Raw genomic sequence first — 23,427 nt, 5'->3', positions numbered from 1 at the left:
TCTTGAGAAGAGAATGAAGAAGAAGAAGAAGAAGCATGAAGAACGGAAAGATTGAGTGAAGGGTTCAAAGTGGAAGAGGAAAGAAGCGGATGCATCGTTTTGCACACAGCTGAAAACGAACTTCAACTCTCCTCAATAAAACAAGAAAAGATGGCACAATTAGATATTTTTCAATGAGGATCCCGACTAGCGAAGATCAGAAAACTGAAGGTGTGCTTTGGCTGTGTATTTCTTATTTGTTGTTGTTTTTTTGAAGAAAACAGAAAATAAATGAAATTGGCTGGAAAAAAAGAAATATTTTTTTATTCATCAATGATTTTTGATTTTGATTTCAACACATTCAATTTTATCTTTTTTTGTTTGTTGTCTTTTGTTTTTTGAAGTGCTTTTGGCATATCAGCTGAGAAGGCCTGCATTCCATATCCTCTCAATCGAAACAGAAGACTTTGCAAAAGAGTCAGTTTGCTGGGGAAAGGAGCTGAGCGTTTCTGAAAAGAAATGTTGTTCGTTCACAAAGATAAATTAATGAGAAAAAAAGGGGATGAGGAAAATAAAGAAGAAGATGATAATGATTGTGAGAGAAGAGAAAAAGGAAATATGGTTATTTTTGGATGGCTGGGCTGAAGATGGCAGGAAAGCAATGTGCAAAGTCCACAATGTGGAAACACAAGGAGCAGATTTGAAATGAGATGACAGAATGAGGAAACAAAGAGGAAATTAGGAGAGGCAGATGAAATGCCACTGGATCTGATGCTACTGCTGACAAAGAAGCCTCAAGCAGATTTCTGCTGAAAAGGGCAGAATTTGTGTTTGATGGTTGACAAGGAGAATATTGCAGATGAAACAAAGTTCAATTCATCCAAGATGCTTGTGCAGAATGAGGAAAAGCAGAAACAAATAAGAAAAAATAAACAACAAAGAAGATATCAGAGAGAAGATTGGAGCTGTCGGGTAAGAAGAGAGAGAGAGAGAAGAAGAGGAAATTATGGAATGGAAGAGAGGAAGAAAGGGATTTTTTGATGTGCCTTCATTCAACCAAAAAAATAATATATTGCACAAGGATTTCTATCTTTTGTCTTCGGGGAAGAGCAGGGCAGGGTGCAAAGAAAGTCTCATCATTTGAATGAATCAAGAGATGATTAATATTGTATTACAATATTTTTAATTCATTAGCCAGATTTGTGGGACTTTAATGAAAACTTTTTTCTTTTTTCAATTTGTCCTTGGCTTTGATTCAATGAGATTAAATGGTATCCTCATTCAGTGCTTCAATTGGACTTATGCTTTTCTCTTTCAACTTCTGATTTTATGTCAATTATATTTTTTAATTATCTTGTTTCAGATATTGCCAGATGCTGATCATAAAGCGGAATATGTGAAGAAACAGCATTATTCCAAGGCTGCATCAGATATTTTGTGAATTATTATAGAAATGAAATGACAAATGTTTATTTTCTTTTCAATCAGGAATTTGAAACATCCAATTATGGCCATTTTGATCCTTCAAAAAATAATTTCATTCATTATCAAAATCGTGTTTGCTCATCGAAATGAATGTGCACTTGTGGTTTTTGGAGTGCATGCTCCTTGCAAACATGTCTGAAATCCAAGGCATTTCTGGAAGTTCCACATGGAAAAGTGAAGGTTTTCTCTCAAAAGTTCATTTTTCTTATAACCATGCTTTCTCAGGCCAAGACAATGCAAATGATGCTCGATTTTCATCAAAGGCGGATGACAGTTATTCATTTGAACAGAGAAATGCATCGGTAGTGAAAAAGTGGAAGTCAGGAACATTATCAGTGATTAATGTATTTTTGGGATTCTCCAATTCTTCAGTTGGAATGAAAATTTTAGCATTTGAATTTTCTTCTCCATCATGTGTGCAAATAGCAGACAAGTCAACTGTTGTGATGGAATCGTGTGTTTCCCACCAAAAATCAACAACTCCTTTTCTTTTGCAAAGTGGGTCAATCAACATTGTGAATTTGACTTTGATCCCTCAAATCAGTCTTTGTTTTGGAAGTCTCGTTTTTTCATCTGATGATTCAAATATTGCCATTTTGAGAAATTTTATCACGACAGATCTGGCTGTTTCCTCTTCAGAATGTTTCCTGTTGTCTGGAATGTGCAAAAGTGAACAGATTCATGATTGTGCCTTCAGGAACATGTCTGTGAAATCTGATAAGAAAAGTGATTGTCAGATGGACCATTCATGCTTGTTGAGTTCAATGGAGAACTGCCTCATTTATTCGTGTGTGAATGTATTTGAAGGAGGGATCTCAAGTGGATCATTTTCGTCAGAGGAATTTATCTGCAGAAACACATCAATAAGCTTCGGGAAAAGAGAAATGAATGCTCTTGAGAAAAAAGGACAGATGAATACAACAGAGAGTCAATCATTTTCGTTGTGTGAATGGACTGATTGCACAGCACCACAAGGAGGTGCTCTTTATGTGCATGACAATGAAAATGCCATTCTGAGAGTTGAAAATTCGTCATTTACAAGATGCAATGCCACTTCAACGAGAGGTGGTGGAATATATGCTTTGAATGTTGCAGAATGCATTGTCCTTCATTCTGTGTTTGTTCAATGTTCATGTGCTGCAATAAATACAGACTGTGGTGGTGGAGGAATAATGATCGAGAATATTAACTTTCAACCAATGGTTGATAATTGTTTATTTTCTAATTGTTCGTCTGGGAACGATGGAGGGGCAATTGATTTTCGCCCAACGATGACAAAAAAACAGAAGCAATGCATTATTAATTCATTCTTTATAAACTGTAAAGTGAATCACACAACCTCATCTGGTGGAGGTGCTGTTGAGCATTGGGACTGCATTGACAAGGTTGTTATATCAAATTGTTTGTTTCGTAATTGTTATTCCATGTGTGGAGGAGGTGCAGTTTGTCAGAGGATAAATGAGAATAATAACGGAATTTTGTTTTTCTATTGTTTCTTCCATAATAATACATGCGTAAAAGGCGGAAACGATATTGCTCTTCATGATTCAGTGGCAAACAATATTGATTCAAGTTGTTATTCCACCAGGCAAACGCCAAACAGAGTCAGCTTGGATTATTCAAAAATCATTGATAGAAGTGAATGGCTTCGAAACGATTTTGGAAAAGTGAGGTTTGTCTCATCAACACAAACACAACCAAACGCCAAAGATACATATGCCTGTGGGCTGGATAAAAGCTATCCTTGCAACACCATTAGCCATTGTTTAACACAACTGATTCCAGGCTTTGTCACCAATGTTGAAGTATTTTCGGAAACGATTACAGAGACGAAGGGTGTGGACTGTGGAACAAACACTTTCACAATATATGGTCAAAGTGATTCAACGACAATTGTTCAGATAGAATTGGAAGCAGCTGGGTTGTCTCTTTTTTCAGTCTCGACAGGAACATTGACTGTCAATGATCTTGCCCTTGTGCATGACTCAGCATATGAAAATAACCGAGCCTCAAGGCTGTTTGAGATCACTGGAACTGGAAAGATGCATGTTAGCAGACTGAACATATCTGTTGGAAGCGGACACTCAACAGAAACAGCATTCATCACAGAGCTGATAAATGTTCAGGGAGGAATATTTCAAATGGAAAATGTGAACTGGGCAAAGACCATCTCAACAACTTCGCTGATTTCGCTTTCTTCGACAAATGAGATTTCATTGACATTTTTAGGGTGCACATTTAATGGGATAGAAAGAACAACGAATGGAGCAGCTGTGATGTCGTTTTCCAACGACAAGGCAAACATTGATCTGGATTCTTGCACCTTTGAAGGTTGTGGAAGCACAAGTTCAGAAAATGGAGGATCGATGATGCTGTGTGTGGGAGAAGCAAATGAAGTGAAAGTGGAAGGTGGATCTTTCGATGAGTGCTTTTGTTCTTCTTCCAATGGTCTTGGAGGAGGAATTCTTCTTCGATTGATAAAGGAAAATCCAAATTTCCTGATTTCTTCTTCCTTTAGCACAAACACAGCCAAGTGGGGAAGTGACATTTTTGTGGAATCGATCAATTTGGAATCAACAGCAAAAAGTGGTAAGATAACATGCCTGACAGCATCATTGGATTCTTTTGATAAAGTTCGAGGATATGACAATGGAAACACGAGTTTGGCAATCCCTCTGTGCATTTATCTCCTTCCCACTCCAGAAGAAATATTTGTGAGAAATTTCGAGGCATATGATCATTCACATTGTGGAATTGTCCAATTCCCTTGCTTGACCTTGAAGCACTCCATCAAACGTCAAATAGGAACAAAGAAAGTGACTGTGAGTGGAATGATTATGATGAGTGATGAGTTGGCATTTTCTGAACAAAAACATGAAATCAGAGGAAATAGTGATCAAAGTGGCTGGACAGTCTCTGATGCAAGTGAAACATCCAATTCAGCTATGATAACAGCAAGTGTTGAAACAGAATTGTCAAAGCTCATCTTCTCTCTTCCTCCTTCTCTTTCATCACACTCCACTTTCATTTCTTCATCTTCACAACTGATGATGTCTCATTGCTCCATTTTCCTTCAAGACCATTCATCGGAATTAGCATATCTATTCTTATCTGTCGAATCTGGCACCTTGTCCGTTGATTCATTCTCAGCATCATCAATTGATTTGAGGAGAAATCCGCTGATCTCGTTGACTGGAAGTGGATCAAACACAGAGTTAATGAACACAAAATGGTTGAATATGACCAAAAGCAATTTCTCAGAAATAGAAAGAAGAACAGGAAGTGGAAGCTGTATGAGCATTGACAACATCAAAGATGAAAATACTAGCACACGAATAAATATTGAAGAATGCCTTTTTGATGAATGCTCAGTACTGGCTGATGGAAGCAGAGGAGGTGCTGTTTTTGCTCAGTTGAAAGGGAATATTCAAATGAATATTATTTCATGCACGTTTACAGGATGCACAGCACCAGATGAAGAAGGAAAAACTGGCTTTGGTGGAGGGATGGCATTGAAGTTGATCGATGATTATTCTTCATTTGTGATATCATCTCCTGTTTTTGATTCAGAAGAGCCAAATGTTGCGAAATATGGAAATGATCTGTTTGTTAAGTCATCCAACTTGACGAAGAGCATCACAATCACCTCTCTTCCATTTGTGTCTGAGCATCTTGATGATATTTCCTTGGATTCGATGAGAGGGTTTGATGGGAATGATACAACGAATGCTATTCCACTTGTCTATTTCTGGCGCACACTTGGATCAGAGATATTTATCAGAGATGATGGAAAAGATGTTTGCACTTGCGGGTTCTCAGATTATCCTTGTTTATCAATCGATTATTCGTTGAATCGATTGCCTGAGGGAAATGAAAGGATAATCAGCGTTATTGGGAAGGGGATTCTTCAGAAGAGTGTTGATATGAGTGGGTTTTCAATATGCTCAAACAATGCAGACACGTGTTCTTTGGAATGTCTCTCATCTCTTGAAGGAGCAGAAGGAGCAGCAATGATGATTTCTGGAATTACCAGTTTCGAGCTGATGAAGTTTGTGATTCCATCATCCTTCACAAGTGGAGTCAATTATTTGATGCATGTTGGATCAAGTGAAGGATTGTTGACTCTGAAAGACTGTTCATTCTCAAAAAATGAAGAAAGTGGAAAAGGAACGATCAACTTTGGATTGATCAAAGCAGAAGGAGGGACGGTTGTATTGGAACTTGTGTCGATGCAATCACTTTGTTTTTCAAAAGATGTTATTTCTGTGTTATCTTCAACGATTCTGAACATTAAGAACTTGACGATGAAGAATGTTGAGCTTGAAGGAGCAAGCGGATTGAGGATATCAAAGAGTTCAGGGAGAGAAAAAAATGAAGTTGAACAAGATGTTATCATTGAGTGGAGTTCATTGGAAGAAGTCACTAAAAATACAACAGATGATATTCCCATCATCAGAAATGGCAACGATGATGATCCATTGAAAATTGTGATTCGAAACACAACGATGAAGAAGTGTGGTGGAACGAGGTGTGGAAAGGGAGGAGGGATGTTTTGTGTGCTGAATGAGGGAGGAAAGTTTGACTGCTCATTTTGCACGATTTCTGAGTGCTTCTGTTCCACAACAGGAAGAGGCGGGTGGCTGTTTCTGGAATGCACCTCGGTGGTTGAGCAGCCCCTGGACTTTGTGCTGTCGAATATCACGTTCAAAGATAACTCTGCATTGAGAGGGAGAGATGTGTATGTTCGATGCCACTCAATCGAAACACAGATAGTTGATGAGCAATTCTTGCTGGATTTCAGAGCACCTTTTGTGAAGGAGCTGGCGATGTGGGGCTGTTCAACAGACTCGTTTGAGGGAGAAGAGGATCTGCTGCTGAGGGTTGTGAAATACCAGAGCGAGACGATATTTGTATCTTCAGTTTCAGATAATCACGAAGATAACAAGCGATGTGGAGAGTTCAGCACACCATGCCACTCATTGAATGTTGGAGTTCAACACATCATTCCTTCACGTTATTCGCAGCTGTTGATCTCGGAACAAACGATCGTCAATGGGGAATGTGATGTGCATGATGTGATCATCCGCTCACTTGAATCTCCCTCAACTGCTTTGGTGCATCTGAACTCAACAATAAATATCAATGATGGCAGTCTCATCAGTACATCAGAGAATGTTCGGATTGAGAGATTGAAATTCAACTTTGATCAATCGTTTTCTTATTCAGGCAGCTCTATTATCCATGAAGCAAGTGGGCAGCTTTCTCTTTCATTTGTTGACTTCTCATCTGCTGGAGAGTCAAATATCAATCAACCTTCTGTTGCTCTCAACTCAACCTTGCTGAGCATTGCAAAGGGGATTGTTCATGTTGACAACTGCTCAGTGTCAATGCTTTCATTCAAGAAGCCATTCTTTCAGTTTTGTGGGGAAGAGATTTCGTTGACAAATATGAAGCTGGAACAGATTGAATCAACAAGAAATGTTGTTGAGATTGGACAATGTGGAAGTGTTGTGCTGAATGGAATTGATGCTGATGAAGTGAAGTTATCTGAAGGTTGCATCATTTCGGTTGGCAGTTCAGCTTCGGGAAGTGTTTCGGTTGGAAGCTCCTCATTCAAGAACTGCTCGAGGAATTCAGAAGGGGCTTCTGTTCTTTCCGCTTCTTCAACTTCTGTTCAAATTTCTCTTTCAAATTGTTCCTGTTCAAACTGTTATTCTCTGTCAAGCAAAGGAAGCATGATGGAGATGAACAATACGAAGGATGTTTCCATGCACATGTGTGAATTTGAAGGGCTGATCTTAAAAGAAAGTGAGAGTGAAAGAAATAATGCATTTGATGAGATATGTGAATGGAGTGGATCACTTGTTCATTCTGCCAACTCTTCACTGATGATGAAGGATGTGACAATTTTGAATGCTTCATCAGGTGGAGTTTCCATATCGAGTGGGAATGTGAAGATTGAAGCAGGAAACTTCAGCAACAACAATCCTTCAATTACAAAATGTCCATCATTGAGAAGAAACATCATCTGCTCTGATTCTGCTTCATTGACCATTTTCAGTTTGAAAGGTGGAGATGGTCAAGAGAAAAATACATCACTTTGGATGTTGAATAATGGATGTCTGTTTGAAGGGATTGTTTCTGAAAGAGCATCATCATTTTTCATTCCAGCGTTAGAGGGTGTTGAAACAAGGGAGAAAGGAGAAGAAGTGGAGGTTGTGTTCAAAGGGAAGCTGCTTCTCCCTTGCAACTTGTCGTTCATGGTTGTGAAACAGATTGGAGAAGAAAAGCAGATAGAGAAATATGAGTTTGATGAGAGTGGATTTGTGTCGGAGACAGAAGTTGAAGGGAGACTGCCAAATGAAATGATAACAGAGGCAGGAGAAGAGGCAGAGGTGAGAGTGAGCATTCTTTTTGGGGATGTCAAAAACCCATCATCCACTGATTCTTTCATTGTGAAGAACAGAAGCGAGCCAAAGGTGAATGGAGATGAAAGGATTGTTGAAGGAGTGAAAGAAGGAAAGTCTTATTGGTTGTTAATTGTTATTGTGTTGGCAATATTATTTTTGATCGTTCTGATTGGATTTATTTTGTTTGTTGTTCGATGGAGGAAGGCAAAGAATGAAGCAGAAGATCTGAGAGAGATTGTGAACGATAATATCAGAAAGGATCCGAAAGCGTTTGAGATGGTGACGATGGAGATGTCACCTGAGGAGCAGTGGAGGAGAGCTGAGAGGGAGGCAGAGAAGAAGAATGAAGAAAGAATGAAGAAGAGGATATATGATACGAACATGGAACATTCTGAGTCTTCAGAGCATCTTCTGTCTGAGAGTGGTTCAACTGAATACATATTGGGAAAAGATTCAGACAAGATCCCAGATTGGGCATTGGAAAAGGAGGAGGAAGAGGAAATTAGAAAACAGACTCCTTCTCCATCCATTTCTTCAACATGTTCAACCGATTCAGATTCCACATTTGTTCGAGGGGAGGATCTGTGCCCAACAACATCGTCCATGTCGAATCTGGTGGATGCAATGGCCTGTTCATCGCCTCATGAGAAATTGATTGTGGATTTGAGGGATTCGCTGTTCATGCTGCTTCATGGAAAGAATAAGACAAAGGAGATGGCGATTGGAACATTGAAAGAAAGAGAACAGACAGCTGCACAGGTGTTGTTCTGGGTGGCCAATCTCGCTCTCCATTCGTTTGATGAAATGGAAAACCCTCTTCAATCTCTTTCCAATCTGAGCCCTCACATTGTATTGTTCTCAGAACACATGGTCATCTGCATTGTGATGCATTCAGACTTATTGTCCGATGATGACTCAGATTCATCCTCCATCTCATCATCAACTGTTGTGACATCTGCCAGTGGCAATGATGATGATGAGGACTCCCTTCCCTCATCAGCCTTTGAGGATGAAGATAGTTTCAAAAAAGAGTGTCTGAGGTGGAAGGCGCCAGAGCTGCAGATGAACAAGAAGATGGGAGCAACAAAGGAGTCAGTGTCATTCTCGATAGGGATGATGCTGTGGGAGTGTTTGACCCTTCAAATCCCGTTTGGGGAGTATGAGGCAGAGGTTGCAGGGCAGAAGATCGTGAATGGAGAAAGGCCCCCACTGGAGATTATAAGAGGAAGTTCGAAGTTGGACATTGTGAAGAGTTGTCTGGAACAAAACAGCCAGCTTCGAGGAACATTGTCTGGATTGAAAAGAGAGCTCATTCAGGGATTTCCACCAGGTGCTTTGATAATGACGATTTCAGATGCTATCACACTTGAGCCAGACAGTGGGATTGAGAGTGGGAAAGTTGAAGAAAACGGTTTTTTGTGCACAAACAGCACAACAACAAACAGATGAAAAGAAGACTCTCTCTCTGATATGAAAGTTTGAAAGTTGAAAATCAGAAAATGGGGAATAAAGATTTTTGAGAGGAAAAGAATGAACAAATAAGTTATTTCGCTTATGAATGGCTGACACCATCAATCACCACGATTTATTTCTTTCTTTTGATTTGTGATGTTGCTAGAATTATTTTTATTGAAAAAAGAGAGAGCACACGTTGAGTGTTTTTCTTTTGTTTTGAATTGAAGTTTTTGTTTGTTTGATATTCTTTTTATTATTATTAATTTGGACTGCTGTGCTTTTTGTTTCTTCTGAAGTCTGACTTCGCCTTTGTTTTTGAAATATGTCACAAAATTTACAACCATTTCATTGTTATTCGTATTTGTCACAATTTCCATTTCACACAAATCCATTTAAATATTTCACTTTTGCGTTTTCGTGTTACCATTTGACTTCTTATTTTCGTTCATTTGTTATTCAATATGATGTATTTTGCGTTAATAATATGCAAATCCATTGCATTTTATAATGTTTATATTATTAGCAACCAGCTTTTTCAAGCACTGTTTTTATATATTCAATCCTTCTTTGCACTTGTCATTCACACTTTGAGTTTTTAACAGAATCTTCTTTTGTTTTGAATCAGTTTCATTCATTTCGATTTATTCACAAATTTTCAACAAAGAAACAATTATAAAACTAACTTCCATTTTATTCATCAAAAATGATTCAAATTTGAGTGTTATTAATGAATTCGAATGCTGGGAGATACAATCACAAATATCTTTTTGTTTTCAATTGATGATGTTTGTTCTTTGTTCAAAGATTTTCATTGTAATTTAAATGGAATAACTTGTCTTTAAAAAAATTGAAGATAAATAATATTATAAATTAAAAAAGGTGAAATTTAAAATTAAAAAATTCGTGGACTTGTTGTGAAATAATAAGAAATATGTTTGTTTGACTATTTTCCTTTTTTAGAAAGACAGATAATAAACTAACATTTTTTGAAGTGAAAAATGGAGAGTTCTTGTATCAGATTTTTCACCAACACTCATAAATACAAATATGAAAATGTCTTTTCATCATTATTTTTAAAAAATTGAAAGTGTGTTTCAGTCCGTTTGAAAGAAATGTTTCATTTTTTGTTCAGTTTTTGCAAGAGAATTGCACAATTTCACTGTTAAACTTGAACTTTCACAAAAGTAATATCATCATGTTTTGATGTGTTCACTCTTGCTATTTGATGAATAATTAGAAAACTTGACAAAAAACATTGAATGATTCAAAGTCATAAAAAAATCACACTTTTTTGACTCGGAAAGATTGAGCAGAATAATTAAAAAAAGAAAGATATATAATTTAGTGTGAATGCATTGTCACAATTGAATTTGAATTTTTTTCAGAATGAGCCTTTTTAAAACAATTTGAACTTTCAGAAGAAATTATTGATATATAAATCAAAAAGTTTTTGTTAAGTTCCATTAGTTTTTTTTTTCTAATGAGATTTGTTTTTCATATTTTTATCAATTTTCTGTTCCCACTCACCAAATTTTGCTGTAATTGAAACAAATGCTAGACAATATAATTATTTCCATTTGAGTGTTGTTTCGTGAGTGGGAACAGATATTTTATCAAAATTTAAAATTTTCATTATTTTTTAGAATAAATCTTAATGAACTTTTTTAAATAATTTTGACATATATGTCAAACTACTTGAATTGATAAAAAAACAACGATTTGTTTCATTCTTTCTTGCGCAGTTTTGTCATTATAAGTCAAATGTTCTCATGCAACAAATTAATGGACAAATCACAGTCTTAGCCGGATATATTAACATCGGATATTATCAAAATCTTTTATAATCACATTTTTCGATGCACCAACATTTTTCCTTTTTTTTCATTTATTTTCCATCGCATACAATCACGGGGAAAACAAATATTTAATCACATTTTGTTTATAAAGGGTTCTTTTTTCATTGAAAAGTTAATTTTTAGATCAAAAATTTCAATTTTAATAATTTTTCAAAATTATGTTCAAATAAGTCTTAATTATGTGTATTTATGATCAAAATTGTTCAATCAAGTGAGAGATGTGTATTTGTGATGAATTTGGCAAGTGATAACTTAACGTAGTCGCAAAAATTTTGTTTTAATTACGATTTTTTTGCATAATAGTCAATAATGTGATTAACTAAAAGAAGTCAGCTCCGAAAATGCGAGCAATCTTTTGTTTTCAGAAAAACACATTTTTTTCAAAAAATCCCATAATATAAGTTATTTTATTTTTTTTTAATTTAAAATTTAATAAAATAGAACCTATTTTCAAATGGTATGAAAAAAAATTTGATTTTGAAATAACTATTTGACATAGAAAGCTGCTTTTGAAAAAGATAATATCAAAATTGTTAATCATCCTCAAACGATGATGCATCACTTCCATCTCCAGCTCCAAAAGGATCGATATCATTATCCATGTTGTCTTCAAATTCAATGACTGGAACATCATCATCACTTGTTTCTTTATGATCACTTTTTTCATCATCATCGATCTCCATTGTTAAATCTTCCTCGGTCTCACTTTCTGATTCTTCATCGTTAATGTCATTTGTTGGTTTGTATTGAAAGACATGAGTTAGAAATTCATTTATAGTCAAATTTTCATCTCTTTTTCCAATGAAACTCATCAAAAAATCATCAATGAATCTTGCTTTGACTCCTGTTCGAGGGAAACTTTTTCTTAGCAAACTCCAAGTTCCTTCAATCAAATTTGTGCAAGTCCCAGTGAGAGGATCACGAAAGTTGTATTTGTGACATACAGTTAAATGCTTATATCCCAACGTCTCCAGACACTGATATGCTTTCCATTCATCGGAGTATATCATCGTTCCTTCAATCACATTTGCCTGGATGATAGGAATTAAAGTGTTTTTCTTTCTATTTGGCACTCGTAGCAGTAAACATTTTCCTTTCTTTCCTTCAACGTTCCTTTCAATCATGCCAAATATCCAAATTTGTGCTTTTTTCTTTCCCTTGTGATATTTTCTTTTCCTTAATATGGCTTCGTCAATCTCCACAATTGTTTCTTCACCGCCAAGCTTTTGAAATTTTGCCACAGCATATGAGGCTAAACTTGCACGAGCAATTGAATAATAATAACTGACAGATATCCTGCTTACATTAGTTAATGAACTTGTTTGATAAATTTGTATTCCAACATGAAAGAATAAAAGAATTTGTATTATGATCCTAATTTCCAAATGACTTCTGCAAAATGCTGTTTCAGATAGCAATGAAATACGTTTTGAACATTTGCTGCACTTCCATCTTCTTCTGTGTCCAACTTTCTCAACCTTCATGATTGTTCTGCAATTTGCACATAATTTAGGATGAAACACATGCAAAACCTCCATTAGCCAATTCCATGTTTCTCCGTTATCTCTTGTGATATTCATAATTGTTAATATTTCATCTTTTGGATCATTAATCTTACTCATCTCGTTTCAATAACAGTTATTTTTGATATATTTTTAAAAGAAAATTTTATATATTTATATATTTTAATATTGAATTTCAAACTATTTGTGCACAAATTTGATCACACCCATAAATAAAAATATTTTTATTTAAATTTTTATTCTCAAAACACATTTTTAATTTTCATATTTTCGACCCTGGATGCATTCTATTTATATTTATAAACAGTTATGTGTTAAAATTTTTGTATTTTTTGAACTTTTCGATGACTACGTTAAGTTATCATTAGCCATGAATTTTCAAATATGGAAAAATTGACACAATATTAATTACAACCAATTATTATTATTATTATTTTCCGCGTCAAGCAGCATCGCATGTTGTCACAATCGGATATAATCACAAAAAGTTGTGCAAAGACCGATGTGATAATATCCAATTTTTGTTATATTCATTTGATTGTTGATTTGGGACAAAATATTGCACTTCTTGCTTTTCATTGAAAAAATATACATTTTTAATTGACTTTTTAATATTAATAAACACAACAAAAACGGGTTTATTTTTTTTGATATTCGTGAAATGTTGGAGAACTTTATGTTTTGATTTCCACGATGCCTGCTTACGGATCTGTATATCAAATTTATTTTGAAATCTGAGAAAGCGAAAAAAAGTTATGAGTGAAGCAATTTTTCAATACCTAGTGCAAAAAAAGCTTGAAAGCCCGTATTTTCCCCAACTTGAAAAAAAAACAAATACAGGCACGAAAGCGAAAAGGCATATTTAAGACATTTAAGTCTCTATAAAAGTTCAACAATTTGTTTTTGAAATTGTTGTGATTAATTTACAATTTGAATACATAATCTCATCCCAATGACAAACAACATTTGAAAAAACAACACCACGAAAAAGCAATGATTTCAAAATAATCAACCATGCTTCGAACCTAAAATAAGTTTCAATTGTTTCAAAGTGGATGCATAAAAGTGATTATTCTTTTCCCATTAAATATAGAAAAATATTTCCCATTAAATATAGAAAAATATTTCCCATTGAGGGTTTTTATTCAAATTATTATTTATTTGGTATCAATGAGTCAGATATGACATTGCTTTTCATTTTTTCACATAAACGTTAATGCAAACATTTTATCTTAAAAATTATTTGCATCAAACTTTGTAACTGTTAGGTTAATTTTTTTTTTAAAAAATAAGCATTAGAATATAAATTTTAATTTGTTGAATACAGATAAATTTTTATACAGTTTTCTTTGTTGGAAAACAAAAAATGAAATAGTTTCTTGTTTTGCTATATTTTTCTTTTCATTTTTGATGATAGAAAAATTTTCTATTTCATACAAAAAATATTCAAATGCCATTCAAATAGTTGTTCATGAAAAACATCTTATGCTGGATTTTAAAAAAATCAAAAACAACACGAAATTTTCCGTTCGAAAATCACAACATTGAAATCACGAAAAAGAATAAGTTTATCATTTTCAAATTCAAATAGATAATTGTATTCTTTGTTTCTTTCGTTTCTTCATACACCTTTTATCAGTTTTTTTTATTTTCTTTCAATTCATCGCATAAAGAAAACCCGTTTCATCTATTCATATCTTTTGAAAACTTTGAATTTTCTGTGTGCGACGTTAAAGAGCTTCATGTGGATGTAATATTTGGGTCTCCTATGGAGTTGTTGGTAGACATGATCGTGAATCTGAAAAAGAGTCTTGTGGCCAGCGCAGTTTAGCAGTTATCTTTTCTCTATAAACTTTTTTCATTTTCCTCATCTTCAACTTAAATTACATACCATTTTCCTTTGCGATTTCGGAGGCTTTGAAGCGAAGAGAACAATACATCAAGGGATCAGCTCATCATATCATAATTGGCACTTGCAGTCGACTCTTCGAATGAAACGGCTGTGGTTTCATCTCACACTTAAGACAAAATACTACACTACAAAGTGAGGCGGCTGAGGATTGAAGTGCCTGAGGCAGCTGGGCTGTTGTTGCTTCAATCTTCGCAATCACTTCAACCACTGCTGCAAGCACTCCGAGGTTTCAATGTTGGCTTGCTGCGCTTAGCTGAACAGAACGTGCCGTACCCGCTCAATGTGTGATGCTTTCCATTCCACTTCTGGCTCTGCTCCCGTTTCTTGAGGAGTTGCTGAGAAAGAAGTCGTGAAGAAGCAGATATTAACAGCGGTTGATGTGGATGATTTTCTGTTAATCTGCAATCTGTTTGATCCATCGCTGGCTTCATTGAACATTGAATGGCTGGCGAATAGATAGAAGAAGACGAGGCATGCAGAGTGATGAAGCTGGATAAAAAAGTGATGAGGCGAATGGTTGTAGTGCGCGAAGTTGCAGAGATCGCGAGGAAGGCGCTGGAGGCGGTGGAGCAGAAGGGCTGATGATGGAAGATGTGGTTCTGTCGCCTGCAGCGATTGTGCTGAATTTGCTGGAAGAAAGAAAAGAAGAAGAAGTTGGAAAAGGAAAAGGAGGTGAAGCGGGTGAGCGGGCTGGTAGAGCAGCTGCAGGAGAAGGGCAAGATCATCTGGATGAATCAGAGGAAGATTCTGCAGCTGAGCGAGAAGCACAACGCAGAGGTGATGCAGGTGAAGCAGGTGAAGGAGAAGAAGTGCTGGGCTCAGCAAGGAGGAGTGGTGAGTGTGGATGAAAAGTGGAAAATGGCTGATCGGAGGATACAATTGCCACATCTTCTTCTTTGGTTTCTCTGTTTGTTAGGAGATGGTTCCATCTTTGGCTTCCTTGATTCTGTCGTTGGGGCTGTGTGAAAAGCACAAGGAGAAGTTTACAGCGAGTATTGTGGTGGTAGCGCTGTGATGCTTGAGATGTACTCCTCTTGGAAGATTGTTGTTGTGAAAGTGAGGAGCGCGATAAATGTAAGTAAAACAAACAGCTGCGGTTGAGGAGGTGGTGGAAGTGAGGGAACGAGATCATTGATCAGCGAGAGATCAGAGAAGAACAGTGCTGGAGCCAATGGTGGTGGTGGAGGTGGTGGTGAAGGAGGAGTGGATGCGAGTGTGCGGCAGAAGATGAACAAGATGGAGAAGGAAACGAAGATGCTGATGGCGCTGTCGAAAGTGCAGGAGCAGACGATAAGCGAGCAGAAGGCGCTGTTCAAGGAGGTGATTGAGAAGCAGCAGACGGCGCTTGCGCAAAAGAAGCAGGAGCAGAAGAAAATGAAGGCGTCGTATGAAGAGAAGGTGGAGCGGCTGGTTGTTCAGGTTCGGGAGCTGGAGGAGCAGGTGCTGCGGGGGGAGATTGGCGGGGGCAGGGAAGGCGGGGCAGAGGAGAAAGGGGGGAGAGGAAGGGATGGGGCGGGGAGGAGGAGGAGGAGGAGGAGCAGAAGCGGAGGGGGAGAATACGAGGAGGCAGAGGAGGGGGGAAAGGCAGAAGAAAGAGATGCGAGTGCGGTATATGGGATTCCGCTGTCGCCGCACGAGGATGCGAAGAGAGAGCGGGAGGATTGGATGCCAGCTGGAGCAGCAACGGGGGAAGGGGCAGGGAAGGCGACTGTTGTGCAGCGGCTGTACATGCTTCTTGAGCAGACGACAGACAGCCGAGACCGGGAAGAGTCGGAGTGGCCTGTGACTTCGCGTAGTGGAACGGGGGCAGGGCAGCCAGGGGCAGGCGGGGTGCCTTTGTCGGCTGGGCAGACAGCGATGGAGCGGCTGATGAGCGCAGTGTCAGGGTCGCTGGGGCAGGTGGCGTACGAAACGGCGCATGTGCTTCGGATGCCGCCCACGCGGCGGTCGTCTGTGCCGATGGAGCGGCTGCTGACGCCGCTGAAGACGGGGCTGCAGCCGTCGCTGGTGTGGACGCTGTCGACGATCCGGGGGATATACGGAGACAAGATTGCGGCAGATGTGGGCGGGGGCAGCGCCGGGTGGGGAGGGGCAGGGGCAGGGGCGGGGGCAGGGAGGCAGGGGTTTGGGGACTTTGTGTACATGTGGCTGGGGGAGAAGCACGCGGCGCAGAAGAAGAGCGAGGCGGCGCGGTGGGCGATGGTGTACGGGGTGGAGCTGTTCCGGAAGGACTTTGCGGAGGTGTGGCTGTTTGGGAAGTTTGTGCGGGAGGAGTTCATGGGAGACGAGCTGTTGTTCCTCCTGTACAGTTACACGGTGCTGTTTGAAGGGGCGCTGCTGCAGCAGCCGATGGAGGAGAGCGAGAACTTCATGATGGTGTCGTTCCGGATGTGCCAGAAGTGCATCAACACGGTGCTATTTGAAGGAGCTTCTATGAAGAAGATCAAGACGGTTTTTGAGGAATTTGAGTGGTTGAAGTCGGAGAAGTGAGAGGCGAAAACATCAGTGTTTCTGGCGTTTTTGATAAACCACTACTGGGCAGAGACAGCGAAGTTGAAGCAGGTGATGAAAGCGCTGCATGATGCGATTCGTTGAGGCGATACATCGACTTCATCATCAGATGCAGCTTACAGAGGGACCACGAACAATGGGAAGAAGTTTCTTCTGTGTGTGTGCTATCCGCAGACGCCGCAGGCGCTGTCGCAACAATTCTTCTGAGATGCATCCCATCTGTCGAGATGCTTTCTGCCATCGTTCACATCTGCACTGGAAGTATTCCAGAGCAAAGATTTCTTCACGCTGTGCCTGCGGCTGTTGGATGTGTGCGACGCAGCATACCGGCATGCGCCTCTGACGGTGTCTGAGAACGGCTCAGTTGTGAAGACGGTTAGCCAGCGCTGGACGACCGGGTGTGCGAGCTTTCGGGGGTGTGTGCGGGAGCGGGGCTGAATCGAAGTGTTGATGCTGGTGCAGTTGGCTGTGGGTGCTGTTCCGGACAGTGGTGGGGCAGCAGCTAAAGAGGGAACAAGGTGAGACGGGCAATCGGTTTTGGGCTGCTGCAGGGAGACGGGCAGAGTGTGGTGCAGTTTCACGAGGAAATGGCACAACAGAGGGAGGGAGGAGGAGTCTAAATCTTTTCATGCATCATATGTATATGCTTCTTCTGCACAGCACAAACATGTTCTGAATTGCAAAGAATTGGCAATCAACAACATGCGGCTGTCCTTTGCGTGTGAATCGGGTGTGATTGATGCTTCCATTTCTCCTCCTCCATTTTCATCGGAATTATCATTATCATCAAATAATTCTTTTCTTCTTATTTTTTCCTCATCTTCTATCTCTAAGATTCTAATTTTCTCTAATTTCTTTTGAAATGCACTTTCTTTTTCTTCGATACTTGCTTCTTATCCGTCCATTAACTTCCAACATCTTCCATTTGATGTCTATAATCGGCTACGTTTTCTTTCAAAGAGTTTGTCGAACAAAACGAGCATTTCTTAAATCTTGAGAATTTGTCTTTTTTTACAAATTTTTTGTTAAATGCAGGAAAAAGAGAAGAAGAAGAAGAAGAAGAAGAAGAAGAAGAATAAGTTAAATTAGAAGAAGACGACGACGACGGTGGAGGCGGAGTCGAAAAAGACGAAGAAGAAGAAGAAAATGATGATGATGATGATGATGATGATGATGATGATGATGATGATGATGATGATGATGATGATGATGATGATGATGATGATGATGATGATGATGATGATGAAGAAGAAGTGAAAGTTGAAAGAGTTTTCCTTCCCTCATTTCTGAGAGCAGAATAATATGTCTTGTGAGTTGATGCATTGCCTGATGGATGTCTTCTTTTATCATCTTCATGCTCATCATCATCATCATCATCATCATAATCATCATAATCACCTTCTTCTTCTTTTTTAACATTCACCCTTTCTTTCACTCTTTCCTCTGCCTCTCTCTCCTTCTCATTCTCTCTCATCCTTCTCTCTTCCTTCAATTCTTCAATCATCATTTTCATACAACTTTCATCTGAAAATGGGTAAAGTGGTTTTGCCGGCGGGCGAGTTGATGAATTTCGAGCTGCAGATTCGATGGAGCGATGGAGAAGGCGAAGAGAAGAGTGGAAGGAGGAGAAGAGAGAGAGAGAAGAAAAAGAAAAAGAGGAAGAGGAAGAGGAAGAGGAAGAAGAAGAAGATGATGATGATGAGGAAGAAGAGGCAGATGAAGAGAATGAAAGCTGAAGAAAAAGATGATGCGATGGTGTTGAGGAATAGGAAAAGAAATGTATTTTCCAGAGTGATTTGATGTTTGGCAGATTTAAATATGAAAATGCGTTTTGCTTATTTTTCTTTTAATCCTTTTTCATTTAAATTTTCCTTCCTTTCTTCCTTCTCCTCATTTCCATTCATTTCCCCACCCTTCTTTCGTCCTCTTTGAAAGGACAATCTTTTCTCTCCATCTCTCTTTTCTCTGTCAATATTCTATCCCTCTTTGCACAAATCATCTTATGTAATATTACTTCTTTCTCGTTTTCCTTCTTCTCCCTTTCCTTCTTCTGATATCCTCAAAGCCCATATGTTAATATCCAAGAACCACATTCGGAGAAATATTTCACTTCATTTAATCGTCCCTTTTTTCATTTTATCTTTCTGCTTCTTTTTCTTCTCATTTACTTAATTCATTTTTCTCTGTGTATATTCCCCTTTTCAGAACATCTTTTTGGTATTTTGAAGATAAAATTTATCCAAACGTTTTCTTCATCTTATCTCAAAGTGAATATATTGGTGTAATACTTTTCTCTTCTTTCTATTCTTTCTCTGTATCTTTTCTTCTTTTCCTCTATGTCATTCCGTTTTCTTCTTTCCAACTTCTTCTTTCTTTCTTTCTTTCTCCAATGGAATGATTCTCTCTCTCTCTCTCCAGAATTGTTAGGTTCTCGCTCTATCTTCTCTTTTTGTTATTCTTTCCTCCATTACCACTCAAAGCAACTTTTCTTGTTAACTACCATTTTTTCTTTTTTCTTGTTCAGCGTTGCATCTTCTCTTATTTTCTCTTCTCTTTTTGGAAGTATTTCAATTTTGACTTCTGTTTTAAAATATCATAATTCCTTTCGCATTTCATCCAATTCTTCACATTTCGGGTGAAATGTGATTCTAACCATAAAATCTTCCAGTTAAATGCTTCCATCAAACAGTTTTCTGAAATGACAAAGTGTTATGACAACTCACAAAAAAGTTGGATGCTTTCTGAATGAAAATGTCCAGCCAGCTCATCAGCTCCAACAAACGAGATGCTTCCGCCAAACATCCTCAACAAAAAAACAAGCAAACTGCTTTTTCTCTCTTTCAAGCACATGTTAAGCATTGTCTTGTTGTGCAGCATGCAAAACAGATGGCAGAAGTCGTGAATGTCATCGTTGAATGCAATCCAAACAAGAATAATATCAAAACTTCTGGATCTTTTGCGAAATGTTTAGAAAGGTTCTTTCCATGTCATTCCTGTTCGTGGCCAATCTGTATTCACTAAAAGAACATCTAAAAAGAAAAATGAACAAAACAAAAAAAGTCAAACCATCTTTTTGGTCTTGAAATATTTTCCCATCTCCAAGGGATTGGTAATTATCTGTCAAACTGGTTTTCTTGTTCTTAGAATCCATTGTGAAACCAATCATGATATCTGATGAAAACACACATTCTCCAAATTAATAAGAAATGAACTCTTTTTCAAAGATTTATCCAACGTCTTGTCTTTGCTGACGGCATTCCAGTAGGATTCGTTCAAAAGGTAATGCGTTTGTTGTTAAGGTATTCCGAGTGTCTCGCTCCGCTTGCTTCCTCCATTGTCCAACCCCCATTTCCCTTTCCTTTTCCACAAAACAAACATTCAGCCCAAAAACCATATGAAACAAGTCCTGCGCAATAGATATGACAAGTGCACTTTATTTCCCTCAAAATGAACAAGCGGTTCAATTCAATATTTCGGATATTCTGTTGGCTTTTTCTGCATCTTGCTTGAGTTATTTCTCATTCAAAATATGTCAGCCGATGTTGCGTCATATGTTTTGCAATATATAACCAAGTTCACATTTCATGCAATTTTTCCCACTAATTCACTTTTCGCAAGCCATATTGGAAAACAGCCATTCGCTTCCCCATCTGTAAACAAAATCCATGCTCTTCTGCAGAGCCATAACTCGCATGGATGCATCTGTAGTTGTGCGCATAAGCAGCTCAAACATGACTTGGCTACAGCAAATAATTTATCAAAAATCTTCTCTTATAAAATTGTAGGTCGCAAACCCATATTTATTTGCACAAAAACAAGATAATTTTGTATCATAGATTTTCTTTCTTTGAGACAAAAGATATTGATGGCCAAAGAGGTTTTGAATCCTGTGTTATTAAAAAAATTTTGATTTTGTGTTTTTAATTCTTTTAATCCGAATATTCAACGAATATTTCGAAAATGAATTTATTTGTTGTTTTTGATTCACTTTGTGATTTCCCAGCCAACTTCAAAAAGTCAAATATTTCTTAGTTTGCAACGTTTAATAAGAAATTGTTGGTTTTCAAAATGAATGAATATTTTTTCTCTTTTGATTTTTTAACATTTTTTAGAGAAACTTTCACAGATGGAACAATTCACTGAAGCAGAACAGAAACATAAAATCGAAGAAATGGATGATGTGATGAAGGAAATGGATAGAAACGATTTTTTCTCTCTTTTTACAAATGGTTTATTCAACAAAATAACCAAAATAATTGAAGAGAACGGATTATTGATTGAAAATTTGTTATTGTTGCTGAAACGCATAGGATATTTGAAAGTATTGAAAGGAATACTTCTTTATGGCTTTGAAGAATCTTCGTTGAACAAAAGAATTGAAAAGATGATAATTGAAGAAGAAATGAAGGAAGAAGAAAAAAGAAACGAAAAGCTACTGATTGATATTTGTGAATGCTATTTTTTGCTTAACGAAGGAATTTTTTCGGAAACACTTTCAATTTGCGTTCCTTGCCTTCTGAAAGCTGCATTGAAGAAAGAGGAAGATGAAGAAACACAAAAAGAAAAGGAAATTGCTTTATTAGCTTTAAGTCACATCGACAGGCATTACGTATGAACATTGTTATTTATTTTTTTGATATTATTGCTATTTTCTAATTTCTAATTAGTTTTTTAGGCAAGAACTATATTTAAAGGAAATTACAGAAATCATCAAACATCAGCAGAAACACAGAAATCTAACAAAACTTGCCTATCAATCTGTTTGGAAATTTTTAATAAACAGATTTTGCACCAATAATTTTTTGGAAGATACTATTGTGAATGAGCTGCATTTTGGAAGAGAAGCAGTAAGAGAATTGGAAGAGCTAACAAGACGTATTGATTGGAAGAAGAAAAAAGAAGAAAGAAGAAAAGAAACGGAAGAAGAGATTGCTTTAAAGAGATGGCTGGATGTTATTAATTATTTCATTCCCCCGTGCAAATTGTGGAATGAAGAACTTGTTGAGCTAATCAATAGCATTGTTCAGTTATTTCGAGCGGCAAAGGATAATCACAGCGTTATTAGCAATCAATGCATTTATCCCTTGAGAAATGCAGCAGAAAAGAGAAATATGAAAATTGAAGATTTGCTGAAAAGCGGAGCAATTGATGCTATTTCGGAGGAAATGCATCGACGAACATTGAATGAAGGTGTGGCATTTGAATGCTTGCAATTCTTTACGACTATTTCAAGACGATTAGAAGAAAAGAAGAGGGATGAAATGGAAGAAGAGCAAAGAAAGGCAACAAAAATGGAGATATTCGAAAAGATGGAAGAAGAAGGATATGAAGATATCATCGCAAGTTTTCATGGAGTGATTTCAATTCGCTACAAATATAATCGAGAATTGACGTTGAATAATTCTGATTATTTTGTAAATGTTTAAATCCAAAGCGCTTTTCTATTTCTAACTTTTCGGAAATTGAATATGCTTAGTCAGAAAAAGAAAGGAAACAGAAGAAGAAGAAGAAGAAGAAGAAGAAAAAGTTTTCATTCGGAGTTTGTGATAAAGTTTGCAGTTCAATGAGAATTTTCTAACTTCTTTTCAATCAAGCAGTTTTGTGATTCAAAGAAAAGCAAATAACAAAAGGAAGAAACACTGTGAAACCTCATTTTCGTATTTCCAAACTTCTCCAAATCTATCCTTCTTGGTCTTGTGTTTAGAAGAACAATTAACGAAATTTCTTCAAAATTCTCTTTCAATAAATAGAAAATGAAAGAAAAAAATTAGAAAAGAAATTCTATTTCAAGAACAACCTTTTAGAAACGCAAAATGAAGTTTAATTTCTTGTTTGAACAAAAATATGTAGAATTACTATTCTATTTATTTATGGTTTTTTTGATCTGTATTTAAATTTGATATGAAGTGGTTATGGGGCATAATATTTTTGGAATTTTTATTGTGAATGTTTTTATACACCAAAATGAATGGAATTAATAAATATTCATTTTTTTAAAAAAATAATTTTTTTATTATCATGCGAAAGATAAAGATATTCTTAAAAAACAATTTGAGTTTTTGTTTAAAATAGATTATGATTTTATAAAAATTTTTTTATTCCTCAACCAATTTTTAAAAACTAACTAACGCTTGAAGAAAACGTTGAAAAATTTTTGATTTTTGATTTTTTGTTGTTTTATCAAAGGAAATTGCGAAACTTAAATTTACGAGTGAAAATTGTTTAATTCAATAATTTCTCATGTTAATTTTATTCATTATTTTTTTTTATCAACGAAAAGGATCATTTTTAAATCA

General features: G+C 37.0%; 7 protein-coding genes across 7 annotated transcripts; 3 read left to right on the top strand and 4 right to left on the bottom strand.

Moving 5' to 3' along the window:
• Positions 1-2,123: 2,123 nt before the first annotated feature.
• On the top strand, positions 2,124-9,323 carry MONOS_9823fu9824 (uncharacterized protein; the record flags this gene model as incomplete). The annotated part of the gene is made up of 1 exon (XM_067880358.1): positions 2,124-9,323. One exon carries the CDS (start codon positions 2,124-2,126, stop codon positions 9,321-9,323), a length of 7,200 nt encoding a protein of 2,399 aa, XP_067729796.1.
• A 2,395-nt stretch (positions 9,324-11,718) lies between these two features.
• On the bottom strand, positions 11,719-12,309 carry MONOS_9825 (putative ISXO2-like transposase domain; the record flags this gene model as incomplete). Its single annotated transcript, XM_067880359.1, has 1 exon — positions 11,719-12,309. One exon carries the CDS (start codon positions 12,307-12,309, stop codon positions 11,719-11,721), a length of 591 nt encoding a protein of 196 aa, XP_067729795.1.
• A 2,892-nt stretch (positions 12,310-15,201) lies between these two features.
• MONOS_9826 (uncharacterized protein) lies at positions 15,202-15,468 on the top strand (the record flags this gene model as incomplete). Its single annotated transcript, XM_067880360.1, has 1 exon — positions 15,202-15,468. One exon carries the CDS (start codon positions 15,202-15,204, stop codon positions 15,466-15,468), a length of 267 nt encoding a protein of 88 aa, XP_067729794.1.
• A 567-nt stretch (positions 15,469-16,035) lies between these two features.
• On the bottom strand, positions 16,036-16,899 carry MONOS_9827 (uncharacterized protein; the record flags this gene model as incomplete). The annotated part of the gene is made up of 1 exon (XM_067880361.1): positions 16,036-16,899. The coding sequence occupies one exon, from the start codon at positions 16,897-16,899 to the stop codon at positions 16,036-16,038; it is 864 nt and encodes a 287-aa protein (XP_067729793.1).
• Positions 16,900-17,063: 164 nt separating this feature from the next.
• Positions 17,064-17,372, bottom strand: MONOS_9828 (uncharacterized protein; the record flags this gene model as incomplete). The annotated part of the gene is made up of 1 exon (XM_067880362.1): positions 17,064-17,372. The coding sequence occupies one exon, from the start codon at positions 17,370-17,372 to the stop codon at positions 17,064-17,066; it is 309 nt and encodes a 102-aa protein (XP_067729792.1).
• A 663-nt stretch (positions 17,373-18,035) lies between these two features.
• On the bottom strand, positions 18,036-18,644 carry MONOS_9829 (putative cycle control protein CWF22-related; the record flags this gene model as incomplete). Its single annotated transcript, XM_067880363.1, has 1 exon — positions 18,036-18,644. The coding sequence occupies one exon, from the start codon at positions 18,642-18,644 to the stop codon at positions 18,036-18,038; it is 609 nt and encodes a 202-aa protein (XP_067729791.1).
• A 2,286-nt stretch (positions 18,645-20,930) lies between these two features.
• Positions 20,931-22,778, top strand: MONOS_9830 (uncharacterized protein). Its single transcript, XM_067880365.1, has 4 exons — positions 20,931-21,008; positions 21,135-21,162; positions 21,244-21,740; positions 21,799-22,778. The coding sequence occupies exons 1-4, from the start codon at positions 20,997-20,999 to the stop codon at positions 22,555-22,557; spliced, it is 1,296 nt and encodes a 431-aa protein (XP_067729790.1). The 5' UTR covers positions 20,931-20,996; the 3' UTR covers positions 22,558-22,778.
• Positions 22,779-23,427: the final 649 nt, after the last annotated feature.

Source organism: Monocercomonoides exilis (genome assembly GCF_001643675.1).
Source record: "Monocercomonoides exilis strain PA203 chromosome Unknown scaffold15-1837935, whole genome shotgun sequence".
Classification (NCBI taxonomy): Eukaryota; Preaxostyla; order Oxymonadida; family Polymastigidae; genus Monocercomonoides; species Monocercomonoides exilis.
The sequence above is the reverse complement of the archived record's forward strand: the minus strand, read 5'-3'. Positions and strand labels throughout refer to the sequence as shown.